This window comes from Anas acuta, chromosome 2 (assembly GCF_963932015.1).
Source record: "Anas acuta chromosome 2, bAnaAcu1.1, whole genome shotgun sequence".
NCBI lineage: Eukaryota > Metazoa > Chordata > Aves > Anseriformes > Anatidae > Anas > Anas acuta.
Window position 1 is genome coordinate 155,979,496 of NC_088980.1, and position 24,244 is coordinate 156,003,739.

Consider the following 24,244-nt stretch of genomic DNA (forward strand, 5'->3'; position numbering starts at 1 on the left):
AAAAGAAGCTATTCCAAGGCCTCATATCTGTGCTCCATATCAGACACACCATGATTAAAGTAGTGGAAACTGTTCAGCAGGACCTGAATAGTTCTCTCCTCTTGCTCCAAATACCCCATAAACAGCACAGCACCGATGTGCTCCATTTTCCTCTTTCTTTTTTTCCTGACAGGGAACCACCAACCAGACCTGCATCCTGTGGGACGAAAATGAAGGGTGAGTTTTATGGCTTTCTCTTTACTCTCACGGGCCCGTGTGCTTTTGGGGTGAAGTCCTCACAATTTTAGCAGTGATGTGTCAGTCTGTTGTAGTCGCTTGAACTCTTTACTCATTTTTTTTCCTGCATCAACCTCCATGACTGGCAAAGCCCTTTGCCCTGGTGGGGAATAATCCTTCCTTCACACAGATGCATCTCTCCTGGTGTTGTATATTATTGAACTGGGTCTTATACTTAAAGAACTAAAATCAGGTTTGTCAGTGTAGCTCATGAAGGGATCTGTGTGCCAAGAGCGTCACATACCTGCAACTGGGCATCAAATCAGTCTGAGCAGGGATGTTATATCTACTTCTGCTCACAGGAAGGGAGGTTTGTATATTCCTTTGACCCCAACCCACGTTTTACAAGAGTGGCTTCTCATTTTGGCTCTTCCAACTTTGGATGTTACAACATGAGGAATACGTGAACTGAGACATAGGATCACGGTGGCTCTAAAGAATAATGCAAAATCAGAGCTCTTTGTTGCATATATAGCCTGCCGTGGTGAAGTAGGTGTTGTGCGACTGAGATATAGTAATGTGATTTCCATGAGGGTTCCTGCCATAGCTGCCTTGAGTGTTGTGATAGTGCCTAGCAGGGAAAAAAATCCAAAGTTATAAATGTTTCAGGACCATAAAGTCTGTATGGAAAATAATTGCTAGAGAGAGAGAAAAAAAAAAAAAAAAAAAAAAAAAAAAAAGCATTCCAAGTGTGGTCTCAAATCCTGAATGAACTTAACGAGGGCCCAAAGTGTCTGATTTAATGGTGTTTTTACTTCATTAACTTTTGCATCTCAGTTTGAGGACTGACCTGACTCCTTTTCTGCTTACATTCAGCTTCTCCCCTGGTGCATACCTCTGCTTTTATTATTATTTATTATTATTATCTGCAGCATCTGAAAAATGATTTTATTCTTCCCCTTTCATGCTCCATTAAGCAGCATATACACACACAGGCGGGCAACATATTTGCAGTCAGTTCTTGTTGGTCTGTGATTAATATGGCATGTGTGAGTGGATCCAAATGAAAGCTGAGGAACCCAGGGGAACTCTGAGCTTGTGAAACCACATCCGTGTTATCCACCAGGCAGTGCTGGTCCCTCTGGCTTACCATGGAAATTGCTCCAGCATTTGAGAATGGTTGGTATTCAAGAGCAGGGTGTGGACCTTGAGTGCTCTGCTGACCTCACGCAGCAGGACATGGGTGGAATTAATAAATGGGGATTGTATTGTATTGCCTACATGCCAGAGAGCAGATTCAGTCTGTAGGTCAGCCAAAAAGAGAGGGTTGTCTATAGGTGGGCAGGCTCAGGAGAAACTTGGACAGGAGCTGTCCTGTAGGAATTAATTGAGATTAAAGCTTTTGTGTACTACTCTGTTTTTGGAAAGCCAAATTAGAAGCTGGAACCAATGCTTCTTCTGGTCTTCACACCAGCTTGAGTTTTTTGGTTTTGTGCATTATTATTTTTTCTGCCATACCTTTTGCTTTTATAACCCTATCCAGCGAGAGGGTTGTATCCAGAAGGTTGAAGGTATTTCCTTCTTACTTCCTACCTTGAATTACTTGTGGAATGAGAAAGGAAAAAAAAATCCAGCCTTCACATGGAGGGATTTGAGGTGGGGTGAGGGCATTCAGAGTGGAAACACATCTGCTGGAGCTGGCATTGAAATTTGCCCATTGTGAGAAGCACGAAGGACCGCCCAGTGCTGGACGTGGCTCGGGGAGCTTGGATGCCACTGTAGATCTGAGGGCAAACCAGTGCCCCTTGCCTCCACCTTGTCCTGGCAGTTCTGGCTGCTCCACATGCTTGTTCCCAAGGCTTGGCAGCTTGTTCAGCTTCTTGTTGTCTCTCTGCAGGCACGGGATGTTAGGAATATTTCAGTCTGACCCACGGCATCGAAGGATGGGCTAAGAGCGAAGCAGGCAATTTCTTGGCACTGCCATTGAGGTTCAGTTCTCATGGGTGGTTTCCAAAACCCCAGCAGATTGTTTGCACAAATGTTGCTGCTAAGACTAGTCTTTGTGTGTGTGTGTATGCACGCACACACTTGTTTTCAAACAACATTTGCAGTCTCAAGCAGTTAAAATCTCCAAAATGCTGGTGTCAGCAGATTTTTCAAGGGGATGTTGCAAAGCTAGACCTGATCCCGTGAGCGTTGGCAAGGGGAGCTGCAAAGCTGTTTGCACAAGGTTTTAAAGCTGATTTGCCACCACTGCTGTGTCCTGGGAAAGTCTAATGAAAGACAAACTCTGCAAACCCTATTGTCCAGGACTGAATGCCCACCTCCAGCTTGAGCTGCACCCTGGAGCTCTCAAGGGGTTTAGATCACGGTTTTTGATGCTTGTTTCCTGATTGGAAGGGTTTCTTTAGGTCCCCCTGGGTTTTTTGTCTGGTACATGTTTGAGATCATGGCTGGAGACTCAGGAAATTCTGAGGTTCAGTTGCACTTACGTGGGTTTCCCTTTGCTCCCACCTTCTTCTTCCTGCCACCTCTCTCTCTCTCTTAATTAGAAATTAGTCCACTAGTTGGTCTCATAAGATGGTTGTGCAAGTGGGAAAATGTCAGAAAATCCTATTTCCCCGCTCTGACCAATTTAATGGCTCTACAGCTTCATATCCCATGGTTTTCTCCCTGCCATATTCCCTACACAGGCCAAGACAATTTCCCATGGTTTTGCTTACCCAGAAGACATTTCTATCTCTTAATCTGGCTCCTTTGCTGGCTCTCCATGCTCCTGCTCCAAGATTGTGTCCCCAGTGTCCCCAATCACCCATCTGAGGCTGCAGACCTTGGGGATCCAACCTCCACTGCAGCAAACCAACCACTGGATTTATCCCTTTTTATTTGATGTGACTGAACAGGCACAGAGGCAGGGAACTTGAAGAGCTCCTGCCTGTTACTGCAGCCACCTGAGCTTTCAATCCCATCCAAAAGATGCTGTGGCCCTTTAAAGGCCACTTAAAATCCATGGGCTGTGAAGGGTTGAACTGTAAAATTGCAATTAAAACCGACAATTATCATGTGGGCATGTGCTTCCTCCAAGACAGAGTTGTTAGAACACATTTAAAAAAAAAAAAAAAAAAAAAGAAACCCCCGGTGTTCATTCATTTGCATTTAGATAGATATTTAAGCCGGTATTATTAATAATGGATTTTTGATTTATTAATCCCAGCCCCTACAAGTGACTATTAGATTCGTGGGTGGCACCCCTGCGTCTCTTTTCTCTTCCTCTTGCCCCCAACTCCTCACACCATCAAATAAGAGGGGCGAGGATCAGGGACTCATTTCTGTTGTGTTGGGTGCTGCAAGTATGATTAATGAGCTTAGCACCGGCTGGGTAATTGAAAGTTGAAATCAGAGAATGATTTGGGATTCTCTGGCTCTCCTCCAAGGGTATTCATCTGGAGTAATTATTAGCTGCTTAGCCCTGACCAAGTTAAAGCCCAGGCATGATCTGGTTGGGTGCTCCCTCTTTCTCCTGCTGGGACAGGATTGGGTCGATGGATGCAATCATTTTATGTTTTCTCACATTCTTGCCCACCACCAGATTTTTATTTCTCACCCACCGTGGTTAGGTGCACCAGGGGGATCTGGTCAGTCTGTGCTGCCAGGGGACTCATCCCTTGCTCTTAGAGGGGTTGGCAGGCTCCTGCCACCAAATTTTCTTTGTTTCTGTGTCTCCAAGAAGAGCATAACAATATAAAATAAATGTAGGCGTTATATTAACTGCTCTTGAGAGACCTTCTGAGCCTTCACAAATATTTGCATAAAGAGCTTTTCTTTCCTAGAAGAGAAAAAGCCTCAGGAATCTGTGGTTTTAATTCAAGGACACTCTTACCTTCCCTTGGGAGAGATCATCTGTTTCAGTAATTAAAGCCTTTAACCTATCTCGTTTAAGAAATGCAGAGCTTGCTGTGGAGGAAGGTGCCCCATGTATGCCAAGGTTGAGCATGGAGAAGGTGAGCGATGCTGCGGGTCATGGGATGAGGCTGGATCGCATCCTCCTGGCTCCATCCCAAACCCAATCCTCAGCCAAGGTTAGGCAGAAATCCCCGTGGATTCATGGGGTGTTTTATGACGCTGCCAGTCAGGGCAGACTATCAATCTGTTCCTCTTGGGACAAGCCAAAGGAGCCCGAAAGCATCCTAGGAGGAGATGCCAGAATTTTGCCCTAGGGTCGCTGTGCTCGTGGGGTGTCTGTAGTCCAGCAATCTTGTGGGTGTTGTAGTGCTGCTGAGTTACCTGAGGTTCCTGATTTCGGGATGGGATGCTCAGTCTCTAATGTAGACAGTCCCAAGCTGCCTGAATTCCTGACTGCGTGCCCTGTGTGGTCAAAGGAGAGCTGCTCTCTGCTGTGTGCTGCAGCCTAGAGTGAGGAGCAGGACACTGTGCCCTCCTAGCTGGAAGCCTCTGATGCACTCAATAAAAAGAAAAGCACTTTTTTTTTTTTTTTTTTTTTTTTGTGCTTTCCAGGGTTTTAATGCAATCCCAGTCCTAGTGGTTACTCATTCATTGCCTTCAGAGTGCATCTACAATAGGTCTGTTTCTTCTTGTACTCCCTGCCCAGTGTCACAAGAGAGGGTTCGTAGCTACAGCATCCTATGGAGACTTTCACACCGGCCCATTGCATCCACCTCCAAATAACTTCCCTTTGAAAGAAAGTTCCTTAACAGCAGGAAGCATCTTCCTTTTTCTTTGACACATCTTTTGCGCATCATCTAGTGCACTCCCAGCCTTGCCGCTGTCACACATCAAATGCTAACGTGGCCTGCCCGTGTTGAAAAAGATGGATGAGTGCCCGTGTACAGGCTGCAAGGCAATGTTACAGCCCCAAAGCCCCATGAGAAATCACTTCTTTCCTCTTTGCACCCACTCACAGCCCATTATGCATTATATTTGCTGCTGCAGCACTCCAGCCAGGTGTGCAGGAACCACCTTGCCAGTGTCACCTCCTTCACGTGGCCCTGTGCAGGGTGCCAGTGCTGGGACCCCTGTCCCAGCTCCCCTAACTAACACCTTCAGCTTGTTTTAGCTCCAGCTGCAAATGCTGCCTCTCCTGCGTGTTCCCGTGGAGGAATTGAGGGGATGGTGGTGGTGGACAAAAGGAGTGATGTGCTGCACAGGGGCATGCGGGGAGGTTGGTGTGAATTAGCTCCCCTGTGCTAAAACCCGTTGAAAGTAGCCCTGATCCAACCCAGATGACTTCACTTTCAGTGTGCACCCAGGCAGACTGAAGGATGGCCCCAAGAGTCCCTTTTTAGGACTAAACGAGAGTAGCCACAGCATTTCTAATTCAGAGAAACCAGGTCACACCTCCAGTGCCTGAGGCTTTAGCTTCCCAGCTTGCTCTCAGGGAGGCAAGTCCAGGGCAAGCTGGTGCTGCTGGAAGCCCAGGGAACTGCCTCCAAGGGACTCTTTGGCCTTTGGTGAGTGACTCCCCATCAGTCAGCACTGTCCATGGGACTGGGAAAAGCAGGAGCTGGCTTTTCTCTTGCTCCTTTCACAGCACAGGATGCAGGAGAAGCCGAGCAGCGTGATGCAGGGCTTGTGCTGCTGCCAACAGAGCACGGTTTAATAGCTCCTGACAGAGGAGAAAGAGAGGATTCAGGGGCTCTGAATCGAATACTCCAGCTTCTCCCTCACTTTCCTAGAAAAGCAGTCAAGAACACAAGTGGAATAAATTAATTCTCTTTACGGAGCTGGCAGAAGTCCCACGAGTGCCCTGTTGGGAAGAGGCTTTGGGTTCAGCAGGGTTTCCCCAACATTTCCCTGGTGCTGGGTGTGTGCTGCGAGCCAAAGCACCGTGGAGATCAGGACAGCTTCTGAAGCCCCGTGTGTGTGTGTTTGCATTCCCACATGGGTACACACGCAAAGTACATGCGAGGATATAATGGAGTGAGTGTTTGGGAACAAGTGGGTACCAGTGCCTGGCCATGGGTATGGACACAAAGCCCTTTTGCAGCTGGGAGGGGACAAGTTTAGCAGCCATGTGGCCCTCTGTGGCCACCTGCCATGGAGATGTGGCTACTGAGGATCTCTGGTGACACATGATGTCCTACTGGATTGTGTGAAGCAGAAATATCTGGGCTCTGCACCCATTCCCTGGTGCATTTCTCCTGCATTTCACTTGGTGTTTGCCTGCGTGTTACCTTGTGTGTGCTGATAATGTAATAACACAGCGCAGGCAGCTGCCTTTGCTGGTGGAGAGCTCAGATTTCCAGCTCCAGACCTTTGAGTGCAGAATAAAAAAGGATGCTGGGGAAACTTGAAGCCCACCCTTGGTGTGGTCCAGCTCCAGTGAGCCAACAGGGTGTGCTTTTGAAGCAAATTCAAGGCAGGCTCAAGTGTATGGAGGAGAGACAAACATCTGTAGTGTCAGGATGCTCAGCACCTGCCACGTGGAAAACTCAGAGCAGAGTGGCTTTACCTCCATGTACTTTTTTTTTTTTTTTTTTTTTTTTTTTTTTTTTCTGGATTCATTTATTTCCCCTTTATGAGTGCAAGGAAGCCAGTCTGGATCCAGAGGAGGGTTTCCCTAATGGTCCTGTCTCTAAACCTGCAGATCCCAGCAGGTCTGTGTCCTTTGGAGCCTTGTTTCTCTCTGCTGGAAGCTGGAGGTTGCAGAGCAGCCTGTGCATAGCAGGGGGGAGGTGTGACATGAGCACAAGTATCCCAGGGTTGTCCAAAACACAAAAGATACGCACTAGGTGGAAGCTCAAACAGGCTGTGTCCTCCCAGGTTCTGCTGAGAACACAAGGAGTTTCCTCATCAGGTTTTCTTGCTCAAATGTCTGGCAAGACTGAGACAAATTCTGATGAACTTCTCCAAGTGGCTCATTTCCGATAAAATCCACGAGCTGCACAGGATGCAAGCCAGACATAGCGATGCACGTCCTCATCACAACCGTTTCAAACAGCGGGGGATCAGTTTTTCTTAAAATCTCTTGACAACGATGTACGGATCTGTTCTTTGTCTTTACCTGCTGAAAAACATCCTGAATTGGGTTTCTACTGGGTTTCTCACCTGCTTTAGAATTGCCTTGTAGTGGGGAAAATAATGGGTGGGCAAAATTGCCTCTTACAGTCCCAGAGACCTTGCAGAGCTCTAACTTTGCTGATGGGAGCCCCTGGGAAGTGGTCAGGGATCAGAGAGAGGTCTGCATGCCCATCTCATTGCCTGAGGATGGACAGGACTGATGGATGTGCTGGGAAATGTCTGAGAGCTGGCGCACAGAATAAGGGCAGGGAAAGCTTGACCCCATTTTTGAAGAGGAGAAAAGGGCTTGTTTGCATTTTCACCTGACTGCTCGTGCACTGCACGAGGAGATGAAATGTTCTGTTAAAATACAGCAGCAAAAAGAGGACACAGCCTTCATCTAACGATGAACTTTCTGTGTGTCTGGGCAAATCAATGTAAGCTTCGTGCCTCAGTTTTCTCCGAGTCTACTACGCTGATAACACCCGACAGTTCCTTTAAATGTCATGAAACCTAGGGGTGAGGAGCTCCATTAAGTAACAAGAAAAAGGAAAAATAGGTATTATCACCTGGAAATTGGATATCTAAACGTGAGATTTATGATTCTACTTGTCATGCACGTGAGATGAGCCCACATCTTGTCAGCTTTGCCCATTGTGGGAGCAGAAGCAAGGGATGCAATGTGAATTTTAGCCTTCACAGAGCAGAATGGGACCAGAGGACCACGCACCTGAGCTGCAGGAGCTGGAAGATGGCACAGAGCCACGGGGCTGAGCCCCCCTGGAAGGCAGCAAAGTTCTGTGTTGGAAGAACAAATCCTCCTCCCCTCCTCCCAGACTTACTGGAATTCCCTTTAACCCTCCATCAGGAGCCTCGGAAAGAAAAATGACTGACACAGCAAGGCCAGAAGGCCCCATTAACCCCCCTGGGCTGCAACATGGCATGTAATGATTTTCTGAGTTGTCAAAACCTTTTCCAATGCTGTGCAAATACTTGGATTCAATTACAGTAACGACCCTTTGGATCCTGTGTATTAATCTCCTGGAGCCGCCCTCTGCTTGGGGCCAGAGCTGCCTTCCAAGGTGGTTTAATGGACATGGGTAATGCTGGTGGGGTGGTTTGTCAGACAAGGAATTGGGGTCTGATGGAGAGCCAGAGGAGAAATTCACTCTTCCCTGGAGCCTGACACCTTGCAGGGAGGCTTCAAGCCTGACCCATCAAGAGATGAGGACCTCCTAGAGGGAAATCTGCAGGTCTGAGGACAGTTTTCATCCTGATGTGGGTGGTAATAGAAGAAAAAAGTTCATAACTGCAGTGATGAATTATGCCTGTCCTCAAAATCCCAGATGCTGCCATCTAAAGATGGAGGAGAAGCTGAGGGAGCATCACCCACTGTCACCAAGGAGGAGCAGATCTGAGCCAGAGCCCAGAGCTTCCATCCTCTTCCATGGCTCTGCTGGTGGCTAGGAGCAAAAGCCAGCTGTGTCCCAAACCAGGCAGACAAGACACACAGAAGAGGCAAGGATCCAGGAGAACATTTAGTTTTTGCAGTGGATATTATTTATTTAGTGGTGGTTTTGTCTCATGCGTCAAATCTTAAGGACTGCTGAGCATCCTTCAAGCATCCTAGGCAAGGCTCCTGAGTAACCTAGGGGCACCCCACAGGTTTTGGTGCAGGGATCACCAACAGCCAGGTGATTTTTATTTATTTGTGGTCTGATTTCAGCCTTAATACCACCATCTATGGGATATCATTTGGGATACACGTGCCTTCCAATGTCTATAGGGGCCCAATGAAAGCTGCAGCAGTGCATCAGGGGCTTTCTACTCCGTGTGTCCCATGCATGGGTTAAAACTGTGCTGGAGGCTGTGCTGACATTTAACAGCGTGTGCCAAGGGTCTGTTTAGTAGTGCTGTGGCCCAGAGCAGGGGTGCAGCAGAGAATTACAGTGCAAATACCTAAAATCCAGGTTGTTTCAAGAAAAAAAAGCAGCTCCTGGAGCATGGTGATGCAAAGAGAGCAGAGGAAGCTTCCTCTGCCCAATATCACTGAAGGATCTGGCTCCTAGCTGGGGAAATCCACCTTCAGCTGCAAGGATACCTGGAGGGGAGGGATTTTTGATGCTGAGGGCATAAATTGCAGCTGCCAGCACGTGGGGAGAAAGTAACATCAGCGTGGATATGGGCAGGGCTGCAGCAGGCACAGCTGCAGCGTTTTGCATGGAGGAGTGGTGCAGTGATCGGTCCTCGCAGAGGCTCTGCTCTTCAGCCCCATAAGATCGACTCAGGGTGAGGAGGGAGATTTCATTTGCTTTGTCTGAGGCTCCTGTAATGTGGCAGAGGGGAAAAAAAAAAACTGCAGCTCAGATGTGGCATTGACTTAGCACGATGGAGCAGGGAATGGTGTGGAGATGATGGGGAGGTGCATCCCCTCGTAGTGTCCTCAGGGGCATTGCGTTAATGGGACACTTGTTCTGACTTTTTTTTTCCACATAGCTCTAAGCAGAAATCCCCACCCCCTTCTTGGAAGCTGCTTTTCCATCCGTTTAGGCACCGCCGTCTCAGAAGCAGTTACACATGATATCGTGGCACGGGCATTTCCCCTCTTCCCAGTCCGTTTCCAGCCAATTCGTTCAGTTTACAAGCGCGAAAGATGCTTCTGCTAATTGCCAGCTCTGCTGGCTCCTCCTGGGATCTGGGAAGCAGCTGAAATTGTCCTGACTGCTACATCTTCAACGGCAGTAAAGAGCTGCTGCCGCAGCCAGGGAAGCAAGGCTCGCATGATTCCTATTACTGTCATGCCTGAGCGTTTCACAGCCTCCAGTGTGCTGCTCTTGCAGCTAGAGCTGGACAACCCCCCTCCTTTTCTAGGTCACTTCTAGTTCTGAAGTTTCTTTGGTATTTGCCTTTACCCAGATTAAGTTTTTAGGGGAGTGTGAGCTGTCTCCTGCCCCATTCTGTTACCCGTAGGCAGGTGAGGGCTGGGACCAGCAGCTTCACCGCTTTGGTCCTCCCCTGCCCATCTTCTCCCTGCTCAATGCATGGTGAAGACCTTGATTCACCAGCCAGCAGTGCTGGGCTTTTGGATGGGATGGGGATGATATAGTAAACCTGAACACATTTCAATGCTGTGATTTCCAAGGAATCACCATCAGGACTCCTGAGTGCCAAACGAAATGCCCTGATCAGCTCCATCCCCACTACACACACATGGACACCCTCTGATCTCCAGCTTCTCTCTCCCCAACTGGTTATTTGTCCCCAGTGGCTCCTGAAACTTCCTTCTCTGCAAAATCTCCATCGCTAATTCCTTTGAGAAAAGCTGAGCAACTCCTGTTGCTATTGCTGATGCTCACTTGCTCCTTTCCTCTGGATATTCCCCTCTCCCCAGCTTCCCATCAGGGTGGGAAGCAGCAGCAGGCGTCCTCCTTATCTGCAAGCCAGGGCTGATCTGCTCCTGCTGAGGCTCCTGGCTCGAGGTGCACGCTTGGCACCCTGGCAATGCCAAGCCACAGGAGAAAGGTTTCCTGGGGGGATTTTGCATTTCATCCGTGGTGGTGATGTTCGCTGGCTTCATCCCATGCTCTGTGCCTCCCTTCGGAAAGCAGCTCCCAGGAAGGCTGAATGTGTTTTGTTGTTATTGGCTTAAAGCCTGAGATCTCAGCGGGTATCAGAGTAGGAAAAAATCATACGGGATTTCTGAGCTGCCCAGCTTGGGAGAAGAAGTCTGAGTATTTCAGGGAGGTGTCTTTAGCGAGCAGGAGCTGCTTTGTTCTCTGCAAGGACATTGCAGAGCCCAAGGTGTCTGCACAGGGCTGCAGAAGGCACAGAAGCTGGGCTTCAGCTCTCAGCCTGCCAAGGGAGAAAGCGGTGATGGATGCTTTTGGCACCGGTGCGCGTGCGTGTTAGGAGCAGGTTTTAGGGCAGATTGGGGTGGATGGGCTGGCAGGAAGGAAGGAAGGATGCTTCACCCCCACAAATGTGCCTTCTTCTACATAATTTCTATATAAAAACCAGCCCTGATGCTGCAAATCACAGACAGGGCAGCACAGGCATTTTCCAGTATAAATTACTTTAACCAACACGGTCATCGTTTGCACTGCCTGGTAATTGGCAGGTATTTAATTAGCCGAGGAGTATTTCCGTGTCCTGCTGCTAAGTGGCAAGTTGGAAACTCCCCATCAGGTGAATACCCTTTGAGCCCTCCAAAGCCTCTTTGTGCAGCACCGTTTCATTTCAGCACACAAAATCGGTGCAAATTTGCACAGATGCTGCAACAGCTGTCCGATTTGGGCAGGTTAACTGGCTGGGGACAGAGTGCTGCTGGAGGTGTGAGCTGAAATCCTCTGGCCGGGTGTCTTGGAGAGCACTCTGTCCTTCGTGGTGCCCAGATGGAGAGAGGGGAGGCAGGATGGATAGGAAGGAGGAGAGGCTTTAATGGAGCGATGCTGCTGGGAGGAGAGATGCTTCCACCAGCCCGCATCTCTGAAAGCCATTTTCATTAGCAGAGAGTGGGTTTAAAAGGTTTGGATAGCAATCCAAAGGAGCCGGCAGCGTGTTTGGTTGCCAGCGTCGCTTTGGTTAAATACATTCTCAGCAGCAAAGCTGGGAAACAAGTGCCCCTCCTCCCCCGTGACCTGCTTTCCCGAGAAAAGCACAAGCAGCCCCGTGCTGCTCCGCTCAGCACCTGCTCCTGCTTCTGCTCTTTGCAAGTGCTTTGCTCGCAACCACGTTCATCAGCAGGGGAGAGAAGGAGTGGGGACAGACCCAGCAATGCTGACCACATAAAATGGACCCCAATCTTCTGATCGAGCTGGGTTCTGCCCCCCCAGGAGCTGTCAACATCGACCCTCAGTGAAAAAACATCTGAGGGGAAGCCCAGGGAGCTGGGAACGGGTTGTTTGAGGAGAGGGGCAGCACGATGTCAAGCATCAGCATTTATTTATTAACATTTATTAGTGCACCAGCCTCCTCCCTGCATTAGTATATCTTTATTTCCCAGCGGTTTCCTCCTCTCCTGCAAAAAAAAAAAAAAAAAAAAAAAGATCCAAAGCAAACCCTCAAGTAGATTCCTTTGCACACCCACGTCGGTTAAGCCAGAAATCCCGATGGTTTTTAAGTTTTGCTTTACGTTTTCTTTATCCCACTCCCCCCCCAAAATGTGTAACAAACTAGCATGTAATGTGGCAGGACATCCACAGCGGCTAGAGCCGCAGAATAACGATGAGCAGCGATGCAGCACCACTGAGCCAGGATGGATCCAAGCGACCTTCAGGAACGGGCAGCTGCTGCTTTCCAAAATTTGACTTGGGAACAAGGGAGGCACTCCAAGCATTCAAGGGGCTGTCAGCTCTGCTCAGCTTCCACGAAATGCTCGTTTTTGCAGAGCACAGAGGGAAAGGAGGCCACAGAGAAAGGCAGGAGCAGAGGAAAGCACTGATGGGGAAGAAGTGCTGCTCGCTGAGCTTGCACCCACTCAACCTTCCTGTTACATACGTGCGTGCCTCTTTCTGTCCCCTGGCTCTTTGAGCTCTTCATTGCTCCTTGTGCCTGATCCAAAGCTCACTCATGTACAGTTGGAGGTCTTAGTTTTGATTTTGGTGTTTTCCTGCAGATCTGACCATGGATAATTGTTCCAGAAAGTCTGTCTGAGGAGCAGGATTGGATTGTGACAGGCAGGGCAAACCAGCTAGAAATAACCTGCTCTTATTGTCACCCGTACAGACATTAAGCAGTCTTTATTGCCCAGAAAAATCTTATTAGGGTGGATGAAAGAAATGATGAGAACGCTTCAATGTATTAAAAAAAGTTAACCCCATGACCCCTCATTTTCCTCCACCTCCACCCTTACTCTCACGGGAACAGGGTCTCGGATGCTCCACTGCAAAACGTGAGCTGCTTGTGCTAAAAGGAGGTGGCAAAGCACCGGTGACCTTTCTCCCAGCAACCCCAGAGCAGTGATGTGAAGCGGTTTAAACACTTAATTCGTCTTGATGGGACTGGTACCTCCTGTGCCCAGCAGCAGTGCTGAAGGGTGGCCTACTTACCCTGCTTGCAGTTTGATGGGGATGTGTGAACAGAGCCCCAAAGTTGAGCAGAGCCCCCAAAAGGCTCAGCAGCCCGCCTGAACAGATTCAGGATTTGTTTGCACAGTGCCAGACCCTTCACAGATAACTTCTTACACCCTTTCCCCTATGCCAGCAAGCGCTTTCCCTTTTTTTAGACTGCTTGCCCTTGCTTTGCCTTTAATTCCCCTTTCTCAGCTGGAAACAGCAGCACGTGAAGCTATCCAGCATTTCCAAGTCCAGATGTGTCTCTTGCTGTGATCCACTTGCATCTGTGAGGACTTTATTCTTAGATTTGTGTGGGTTTTGCTAAGTGCATTGAAGTAATTTGTACCTTTAAAGGACTGCATCTCCCTCTTGGTTACGGTTAATCTTTAATCCAGCATCTTCATCTTTGCCTGCAGCACCTTAATTTGGCTTCTTGATTTAATTTCTTTTACCGTCTGCTACCTCCTCCTATTCCCAGCCCCTCTGTCATCTGCCTGATTTATTTTTCTTTGTCTCTTTATCCACTAGCCCTGCACTCAGCCATTAAAATTTTCTGATTTAGGCTTCTGAGAAGCAGCATACCCTGGAGCCAGTGTTTTTGTGGCCAGAGAGCCATCCCTCTTCCCGACCTGGCTCTGGGGCATCCAGCACTCTTCGAGCCAGGACTGGGACCTCTGCAGCACTGTTTGGTTGCTGGCTTGCAAGGTGTTGCTTATAGGTAGACAACATTTTTTGGTTTACCATCACTGAGTTTGCCCCAAAAAGCTGGGGAGAGTGACAAGCTAGCTGGGGTCATTTCGGAGAAATGGAGGCTGAAAATCAGAGAGTGCAAGTGGTGGGGATGCGTACCAGAGCCGGGATCTGCAGACTCTTTGTTCAGAGCTAATAACACACTTTCGTCTTCCTCTCCTCTTTCAGTCCCATTCAGCAAAGCAGTGTTCAAAATCCCCAGCTGGACAAGCAGCTGTTTAAACAGGCAAGCCTGCTGCCCTCTCATTTCCAAGGTCTTGTGTGTGATAACCACGGAGGGATGGCTGTGTCCGTTGCCCCACGCCAGCCAGCCTTCTGCTCTGGCTGGGGCTAAGGGCAGCTTGGAGTACTTTGGGGCTCTTTTGGGGTCATTTAAGACAAAATGTTGGACTGCAAGCAGGGCACAGACACTGCTATTTTTAAGGCATCCTGGCCATGCACGGAGGTGGATGTGAGATCTCTCTCGCCAGGTGTTTGTATTACTCTCACTGCCACTTCACTAAAGGCATTTATACACCCTTGACTAGCCAAAGGGAGCATTTCCAGCTTGTTAACTGCTGGCTGCAATGTCTTACATTTACTTTAGCATCTGGCACTCTTAGAAAAAGCCTCTGTTGCCTTGTTTCTCCATTCTTCCTAAGCCTCCTTTCTCACGAGACTTGAACGTGGGACCACAGCGTCCAGGCGTAGTAAAGGATGTGCTCAGCTAAGGCGCCTGGTTCCTCCAAGGATTTCCCTGAAATGTTTTCGGTACATATGACAAGGCTGCTGCTTATCACTTTGGCGTGCTGAGCCTGATTCTTCCTAGCACGATGGGACTGCCTACAGAATCAGACACAAGCCTGCAACATGCTGAGCATTTCGTTGTGAAATTACAGTGGGAATTCCCTCTGCTCATGAAAGGCAGCTTCAGCAAGTCCCAAATGCTGTTTACAGTACTCTCACAGTGCCTCCTGTTGTCACCTTTGTCCTACGATGACCCCAATACCTAAAGGACTGTTGCTCCAATACTCTGCTGCAGCAAGAGAGCTCCAACTCTGCAACTTTACCCCAAAAGTAAGACTTGGAGGCATGGCCTGGGATTCTAGCTTTGGATAGCAATAATGAGTTTAAAAACAGAGACTAAAATCTTGGAGGGACAAAATATTAACTTTTGTGGAAAGCAGTCCAAAGTCATCTCCTGCAGTTACTGGCAGGTGAGGCGACCTGATGATCCCAGTGCTTGCGGGCTAGCTAAATCTGAGAACAATTCTTTTTTCTCAAAGCCATGAAGTCACGGGATTATAGGAAACTGTAGGCTTTTCGGTTTCTATTTCACACAGTTCCCCAGAAGAGTTTGAAAATATCATCCTTTCAAAGCAGAAAATCCACAAGGCAAAAGAAAAAAAAAATCTTCAAATACTCTCTACAACAAACACCCGCACGGTACTGCAGGCTTGAATTCCTGATGCTGTGTATAAGTCTAGCTGTGATGCCGTGGGAGGGATCAGATCTTCTATTTCTTAAACAATCATTTAAGATGGGGTTATAAAGGAGAGTTTCTGCAGTTTGATCAGCTAGTCAACTGGTTTCCTCCACAATATGAGCACTGTGGCAGCTCACAGGGTTTTCACATTTATTCCCATGTTAAGGAACAAGGACACTCGCAGTGATTTCAGCTTCTCCACATCTTCTCTATGGCCCACAGTATTGCGTCTTCTGCATTAAAGCTTTGACACTTGTGGCATGTGTTGAGGATGGTTCAGCGGGTTACTGGGTGGGACATGCTGGGCAGACTGGTCCTTCTGGGGGTCTGTCTGGGTGAGATGTCTGTCCTGTGGCTGCCTTTGTCAGGGATATTCGACAGGGAAGTGCAAGAAAGTCCTATGAGGAATGGCTGAGGGAACTGGGGTTGTTTGGTCTGGAGAAGAGGAGGTTCAGGGGAGACCTTATTGAACTCTACAACTGCCTGAAAGGAAGGTGTGGGGAGCTGGGGGTCGGCCTCTTCTCACAGGTAACTGGTGATAGGACTGGAGGGAATGGCCTCAAGTTGTGCAAGGGGAGGTTCAGGTTGGAAGTGAGGAGACATTTCTGCTCAGAAGGAGTGGCCAGGCGTTGGGATGGGTTGCCCAGGGAGGTGGTGGAGTCACCGTCCCTGGGGGTGTTCAAGGAACGGTTGGGCCTGGTGCTTAGGGACATGGTTTAGTGGGTGACACTGGTGATAGGGGAATGGTTGGACCAGATGATCTTGAAGGGCTTTTCCAATATTAATGATCCTATGAGTCTACAAAGTCACCATCACAGGGTACAGGCCAATTGGTCAAGGTCTGCTCTCCCACCCCACACATCCCCAGGGACTGAGGCAGGAGGAAAAGGCACAGTGCAAGAAGCACCACGTCTACATTTCAGCCCTTTCGTGGGGCCATGGAGTGGGGATGTAAAAGGGGAAAGCGCCCGTTATTTGTCAGCCACTTTCCAGCAGGCCGGTGTGGATGGTGTAGCCTTCTGATGAGAGTCATTACTGCTCAGCATCAGCTGTATTTATGGTGCCTGAAAAGATTATCTCCAGATAATCTTACGGGTATTTAGCCAGCCATATGCTTTATTTCAATGGTAATATGTAGTTCTTTGTGAGTTTTAACATTGTTTATGTTAATTATGGCTTCAGACTGGATGCTGCATATGGGCTTTCTTCTTTTTATTTTTTTTTTCAAGGGCTAATTTGCAGATAGTAAGTAACCTTGTCCCCTGCAAAATGCTCCAATTCAGTTAGCCATGATTACAAATTCACAGCTGGGAAAAGGCTTTGCTTTTAACCTCCTTACGACTTTCTCTTCCCGTCCCTCCCTCCGCCTCACACAAAAAGAAAAGGACCTGGAGAAAATCTCCAATACCCCATGTCATCCATAGGTCCGGAGTCTCTTCTAAAATCCCCACTCTCTCCATTTGCCTTGTGTCAGTTCTGAAGCGAATTATTTGAAACCATCTATTATTAGGGACCTCTGAAAAAAAAAATATATATACATATACATATATATTCCTACTCTGGTTTAATTTTCCTCGCACCAAGCAACTGGATCAATAGTAGGTTTCTTTTTTTTTTTTTTTTTTCTTTTTTTCTATTTCTTTTTTTTTTTTTTTTTTAAGAATTTATTTAAAAATAGTCGCTAATCTGATTATTGATTCTTTCCTACTGGCAGAGAATTGTTTTGTTTAGTGCCAGGTCTGTGCTGTCAGGGTGGAGGTGAGAAAAAGGGCATCAGTGCCATGTAAAATTTGTAAGGAGGTCTCAGCAGCTGAAGATGAAATTAATGCCCTGGTCTATACCCCAACGATCACACCATCCCCGTCTGTTGGGGTTTGTTTCCCAGAACATGAAGAGCCCTTGGGTTCAACAAAAGCATTTGGGGTCATATTCATGGATGCAACTTAAGGGTCATTGCGACTTCTCTTCCTTCAGTGGTAGGAGAAACTCAACTGTCATGGGCATGAAGGGGAAGTCAGACTTGTCATGGTGTTTAAATGAGGGATCTGTAAGTGACAGATATCTATCTATCTATGTATCTATGTATCTATCTATCTATCTCTATATCTCATTATCTCTTTATTTCTTTAACTATCTACCTATCTACCTACCTACTTACCTACCTATCTGTACCTCCTGTTTTTTTTTTCTTCTGGGCACTACGACATGGGATGGAAGGACTGCTACCACTTCTGATAAGAGTGGCTCTGGAAAGCTGCTTTTTTTTTGCTTTCAGTAAAGAAATTGGGGAACCCAACCACAAGCTGTACTCTTCGTTTATCGACTGAGAGTGAGCGTGGCTCAGTGGTTTGAGGAGTGACTGCTTATTTGAAGAAGCCCCATTAGCGCCCTCTTAACACAACTCCATCCCTTCACATCTTCTCTATGTGCCTCAGTTTCCTTATCAGTTAAATGAGGTTGACGACACTTGATTTTACATGGATGTCACCAAACTGGTGCAACGCTTGAAATTCAGACTGGGTTTTTCTAGGAGGAGGGGTTGCACTCCAGCAAAGCCAGCCTGACTTGCTGGATGTATGTGATGTCTCACAGGGTTTTCAGTAGCATCGCTGAGAGCTCAGCCTGGCTTTCAGTCAGTGGATTGATACAAGGCAAAATAATGTCTTCGATTACAGGATGACCCTGGTGAAACATTTTTGCAGCTTTTATCCAGTTCTTAGGAAGGCCTAAACTAACCAAAGCATTATTACTGCTTTGGCACTGATAGTGTCCAAAACTTCCTGAGAGTCTGACATGGTTTAGATTGATTTTAGCCCATCTTTAGCTCAATGTTTCATTTATTTTAGTGTTTACCTGTGTCATAAGAGACCTTTCACAACAGCTTTAGCAGCAGATCGAAGTTATATATAATCTCTTTCTAACCTGCCTTCTTTTCCAAGAGGAGCAAACCCTTTCGTGTCCCTTGTTCTCGGGATCCATTCGCTTTGTAATCCAGCCCCGAGGTCCTGCAGAACCTCTGACTGTGCCACACTTGCTGCAGCAAAATGATTGTACATTTTTTTTTGTCCCGGGCTATTGTGCAGAGCCAGAGCGTTTGAAAGGCGCTCCGGGGCAGCCTTTGGCTGGAAATGAAAATTGCTTTTGGGAATCCCTCAAAAAGGATTAACTTTGACTTCATCTCTGGTTCTTCAAATTAATAATCAATCTGCCAGCTGGATCCACGCCAAGTGCTTGCATGACCTGCCTGGTTAGCAAGGGGGGGACGGCCCATGTGAAGCCAGAAGTATCAGAGTCAGAGAATTACTGAGGTTGGAAGAAACCTCTGGAGATCCTTTATATTATATATGTCATAAATATATACCCTGTTTTTAAACCCCCTTCCTGATCCATGCCTCTTCCTACAACAAAGCCTCATCCTTTGTGCAAATTCCTATTCAGAAAAGCATTTCCATTTCAGAAAGTCCTTAAGCTCCTGTTTAAATCTACAAGACAGTGCTTAATTGCTTTTTCCCATCAAGTGCTCAAATAATGTTCATAGCCATGTTGTAACATATGGTGAAACATTTTCTCGTGGAACGTCGCTGGAATTACACCAGAGATAAATCTGACCACAGACATCAGAGACAGAACAAACTTGTCAGTTTTCCTGCTAACCCTCTCAGTACATTTTTTTTTTTTTTACGCCAGTCTGGTTTGGGGATTTCTACAATTCCTCTTTGACTGGCTCGTAATCAGTCTGACTACACTGTTCTCTGATATTCTGCCCACGTTTTCCCTTTAGCACAGTTCCTCTTTCTTCCCTCTCCTCTTGAGACCGCCTGGAAATAATTCTGCTTCCTTATTCGTGTACCTGTATTCAATATTTGTGAATAACTCAAATCCTGCTCCTTTTCTTTGCTGCTGAGCTGTGAGCAGGGGTTTTCCGTTGCAAACCCCGTGTACTTTTCTGCAGAATCAATGGTTTTGCTGAGAAAATGAAGGCTTGGTGCTGACGTACAGCTGAAACCTATACACAAACACACAATCTCCTTTAAGGACCTGTTTGTAACAATCCCAATTTCTCCTGCAGCTTTTAATCAGGTCCATGATGAAGGCATTTTTTCATGCAGCTGCAATATCCCCTCGAACAGATCCCACAAACAAGCTCCGTTTTACAAATTTCAGTGATTAAACCACTTAGGATTTGAAATCTGCTGTGAACCACGAGGCTTTTGCGAAGCTTTGCTGGCTGATCCTACACACCCTTGTCTGGGCAAAACTCGATCCCCATCCCACAAGAAGGCAATTCCTTCAGATGTGATCCCCTGGACTATGGACAGATCCCGTTAGATCTCTCTTGGAGGCATTAAGTATGCCATGTGCAACAGATATTGCCAGACAGGCTCAAGCTTTTCATAGCCACAGCTGGGACACCCCAAAATCACACAGCTGGCATTACTCATGAGGTTTGGATACAGCTGTGAGTTTGAAGCCTTCCAGTTGCAACTCAATTCTGTATTTTTAGGAGCTTATTAGCAACCATGTGGACAAGAAATTTATTTTAAAATGAAGAAATACATGCTGAATCCAGAAGTGAGGCTGATGAAGGTTCAAAATATCCAAAAGATTATTCTGTCTTTCCAGATTAATCCTGACCAAAGGATTGCAGGGCAAAGAGAACAGGTAATTAAACAGATTCATGAAGAGGCAGAGGAAAAAGAGAGATGAGTTCTACTTTTGAGTTTAAAACTAGTGGGATGCACTTGTCCTTTTGGAGCAACAGCCATTTGAATATCCTGAGCAGCTTAATTTTTTGCAATAATCAATTAACGAGGGCTGGATTTTCACTTTCTGCTAAATGGCATAGTTGATGAGATGATTTACCCCGAATTTCTGACTCAGCACCTCCCACAGCACCCATTGTTGGTGTGATTTATCGCAGCTTTTAAAGTGACAAAACCCGCGTGGCTTTGATCCAATTGATTTCTTTGAATCCGGTGGGATAAATAAGCAGGCAGCAGACCTGAGCAAAGTGTGGGTAGGATAAAATGGGTGTTTTTCTCTTTGTTGTCATTTTTGTTTGTTGTTTGGTTTCCTAGATATCACTATGTGCTCTCTCTGAGCACCTAGAAATGGGGATCAGAGCATGCCAAGTGTGGCTTTGGCTTTGGACTGACTTTATTCTGATATTGAGCTCACTGCTGTGCTCTCAGTTTTTCTGCCACAAGAGAGTGAGACCGGGCACAGCACCTGGGGAGTGGTATTTGTTTTCTGATACCTTCCCTGGGGTTTCCCATTTCGGTAGGCTTTCTGATCTCTTTTTGTTTTCTTTTTTTATCCTTTCTTTTTATTTATTTTATTTATTTATTTATTTATTATGAGGTTACTTTCACTGATGTGTGGCCCAGATCTGTCCTAGTCTACTCTGAGAGCTGGTAAATGAGTAAAGCTGAGCTTCAGGATTGAAAGTGATGTGAAGGCAATTGTGTCCACACGTTTCAAGAGAATCCAAATTGCTCATGGCATGGGGCGTGGGTGCGTGTCAACACACACGTATCTGGTGTGGAAATGATAACTTCAAGGGTGTCTCTCTGTTGTGAAAGCCTTTTTAAAGAGAAAACGTTAAGGGTAATTAGAAGTCCTTTTTAAAATGCTTTCCAAGATAGCTGCAAAGCCATAAATGAAAAAGATGACCGCAGCACTAAAAAGCACACATGCAAAAAAAACAAACAAACAAAAAGAGCAAAGACAAGCCAATAACTACAAAACCAACAGCCTGGTTTAGAGAGAAAGTAAAAGTTGGTGTAGAGATATGGAGGAAGGACAAATTGATAGCAAGCAACACAAATTAAAAGCTTGAAACAGATAAAAAGAAAAAAAAAATTGAATAATTTCATTGTTCGGGATTGTTAATGTGAGCAAAAAGGAAAATTTAGTGTATGCTAAGACAAAACAAATCCTAATGATATTGGTTTGTTACTGGCTTGGAACGACAGATTTATTTATAATAATGCAGAAATTTCAATAAACGTCTATATTCTGTAATTGGAAGAGAGCCTGGCTACTTAATCCGCAGCCCTAGCTAATGAAATACTTTTCATTACAGCAGCTGCTAGAAAACATGCTACACATCATCTAATAAAGCCGGGAGTTTTTAAGAGAGACAAGTCTGAGCAATTTTGCATGCGAGGGCTTGGAAGGAGCAGGCTAGGGCTAATTGGGGGTCATTGCTCTTCTGCGAGAGAAGAGGGGAAGTTCTCCAAGTCCGGAAAGAGGCATGCGTCCTTGCCCCAGAGCCGCTAGGCTCACATCTGTCGTAGGCGCAATAACCCCATGGGATGCAGGATCCTACAACAAGGGGCTTGTGGGTAACATCCTGATTATAATTGAATAATAGCACGCTCATTAAAGCTGAGAAATTAATAGCAATCAACTTACGGAAAGGAGATTTTGTCAAGCTAAATGAACACTTTGTATGGCGATACACAACTGGTTGAGAGAGTTTAAGCATTTGTCATTATTTACACACACCGCAAATGAGGCGTTTGTCTAGGTGGCAGTGCAGAAACAGAACAAGTGACTGGTGTTGTGGTTTGTGGAAATGGGGCCAGCACATCTGGGGGAGAGCTCAGGAGCCGTATTCCCTTGGAGGTTGGCCGTGGATCCCTCAGTGCCTTCAAGATGGGAGCTGGTGAATTGGTGACAGTTCCTGGAAGGGAGCGGGGAATGCTGCCAGGTCGGGGTCAGAATGATAGGGTCGGGATGTGGATGGACAAGCAGTAGGGTTGGGACATGGGTGGATGGACACGCAGTAGGGTTGGGACATGGATGGATGGACAAGCAGTAGGGTTGCGACATGGATGGACAAGCAGTAGGGTCGGGACATGGTTGGACAAGAAGTAGGGTTGGGGCACTTTGAAAGCTTTGCACAGGTGCCAGAAAAACTGTTTTGGGTTGTGCATTGCTCAGACCTCCTACAAGTAAACTACATTTGGCTTTTTCTTTTTTTCTTTCTTTTTTTTTTTTCTTCAATCCTCAAAGTCGCTGTTAGGATGTTGGTGCCCAGCCCTTTCTCCCTGCTTTCAGGGATGTTGAAGGAGGCAGAAGGAGGCTCGTGCCCATTGCACGAGGAAGGGTTTGACGTGTGTGTGGAGTCCAGTCCTACAAAAACTTCTTAGCAGCTCCTGACAGGTCTGCTGGACTCAGTGGCCTGAGGTCCGGGCCATCTGTGAGCTACCTCAGGCTGCTGAGCAGCTCGGCTCCATCTGGAGCTGCCTTCAGCTCGCTTCTGACGTTCTTGCCCCTGTCCCCTCCTCTGAGGACATGGAGAGGGGACATCTAACCCCGTGCTGCCCCGGTGAGGGCATGTGGCCCTTCTGCTCTGCCTCCGTGAACCGCAATGGGTTCCTGGGTTGTCTGCAGGGATCCTGACCTTCTCACCCTACACAAAAAACAGGGATATTGTCCCCTCAGTGTCTCCCCATCCACTGAAAGCCCTACTGGGTGCCACTGCAAGGAGCTCCCGGCACCCCTTTCCCAGACTCTTCAGCCAGGGAGGGAGGTTTTGGGGTCACCTTGTGGGGGTGGTGTGGAGGGAAGGGGTGTGTGGGGAAGGGGTGTGCTCCCCTGGGGGAATCGCTGGGGGGATTTGGGGTGAGGGGGGTTTATATGGGGTGGGATGGGGATATGGGGGGACTGAGGGGTGTAAGGGGTGTGGGATGGGGCTATAGGGTTACGTGACTATATGGGATATAGGGTTAGGGAGGTATATATGGGTTGTGTAGGACAGGGGTAGATCCTGAACCAGGATTAGGCCCAGGTCCAGGCCCAGGGTCAAGACCAGTACCAGGATCAGGGTCAGAACTAGGACCAGGTCCAGGACCAGGTCTAGGACCAGGTCAAGGACCAGAATCAGGTCAAGGACCAGGTCCACAACCAAGATTAGGGTCAGGATCAGGACCAGAACTAAGCTTAGGACCAGGTCCAGAAGCAGGATTACTGTCAGGATCAGGACCAGAAGTAGGGGCAAAACCAGGTCCAAGACCAATATTAGGGTCAGGACCAAGACCAGGTCCAGGGTCAGAACCAGGACTGAGGACCAGGATCAGGACCAGAAACAGGATCAGAAACGAGGTCCAGGTCCAGAAGCAGGATTAGTATCAGGATCAGGACCGGCACCAGGCTAGGACCAAGTCCCAAACCAGGACCAGAACCAGGGGCAGGATCAGAACCAGGGTCAGGACCAGGTTAAGGGCCAGGTCCAGAACCAAGCTTAGGGTCAGGATCCGGACCAGAACCAGGTTGAAGACCAGGTCCAGAACCAAGCTTAGGGGCAGGATCCGGACTACAACCAGGTCAAGGACCAGGCTCAACACCACCTCGAGGACCTGGCCCAGCACCCCACTGAGTCCCACACCCATCCCCATCCACGAGGGGGGAGAAGGGGCGAGCCTGAGGGGACCGCTGCCGCCCCCGGGCGCCGTGCCCCCCGCCGCCCTCCCTGACGGCCTCTCTCCCTCTCTCTCTCCGCCGCCCCGTCCTTTTCCTTCCCCTCCCTCCAGCAGAGCCTCCGCCTCCGCCTCCCCGCCCGGCGCCTGGTCCTGGCGCGGCTGCCGAACGGTCCCGCTCGACGCCTCCCGGACCAAATGCCTGTGTGACAGGCTCGCCGCCTTCGCCATCTTAGCCCAGCTCAACCCCGACATGGTGAGTACCGGCCCGGGGGGGGGTGTTACGGGGCGGAGGGGGGGGTTAAATAAAAGAATGG

The 24,244-nt window shown here is 47.7% G+C and overlaps 1 protein-coding gene across 13 annotated transcripts in view; it reads left to right on the plus strand.

Annotated features, from left to right (window-relative positions):
- ADGRB1 (adhesion G protein-coupled receptor B1) overlaps positions 1–24,244 on the plus strand; it is a 255,238-nt gene that overhangs the window by 150,125 nt on the left and 80,869 nt on the right. For 9 of the 13 annotated variants that reach the window (XM_068672759.1, XM_068672757.1, XM_068672760.1 and 6 more), the window contains 2 exons: positions 173–216; positions 24,042–24,183. In XM_068672759.1, coding sequence (XP_068528860.1) covers positions 173–216; positions 24,042–24,183 — 186 coding nt within the window. The remainder of the gene's footprint in view (positions 1–172; positions 217–24,041; positions 24,184–24,244) is intronic. The other 4 variants (XM_068672758.1, XM_068672764.1, XM_068672769.1 and 1 more) reach the window with 1 other exon arrangement.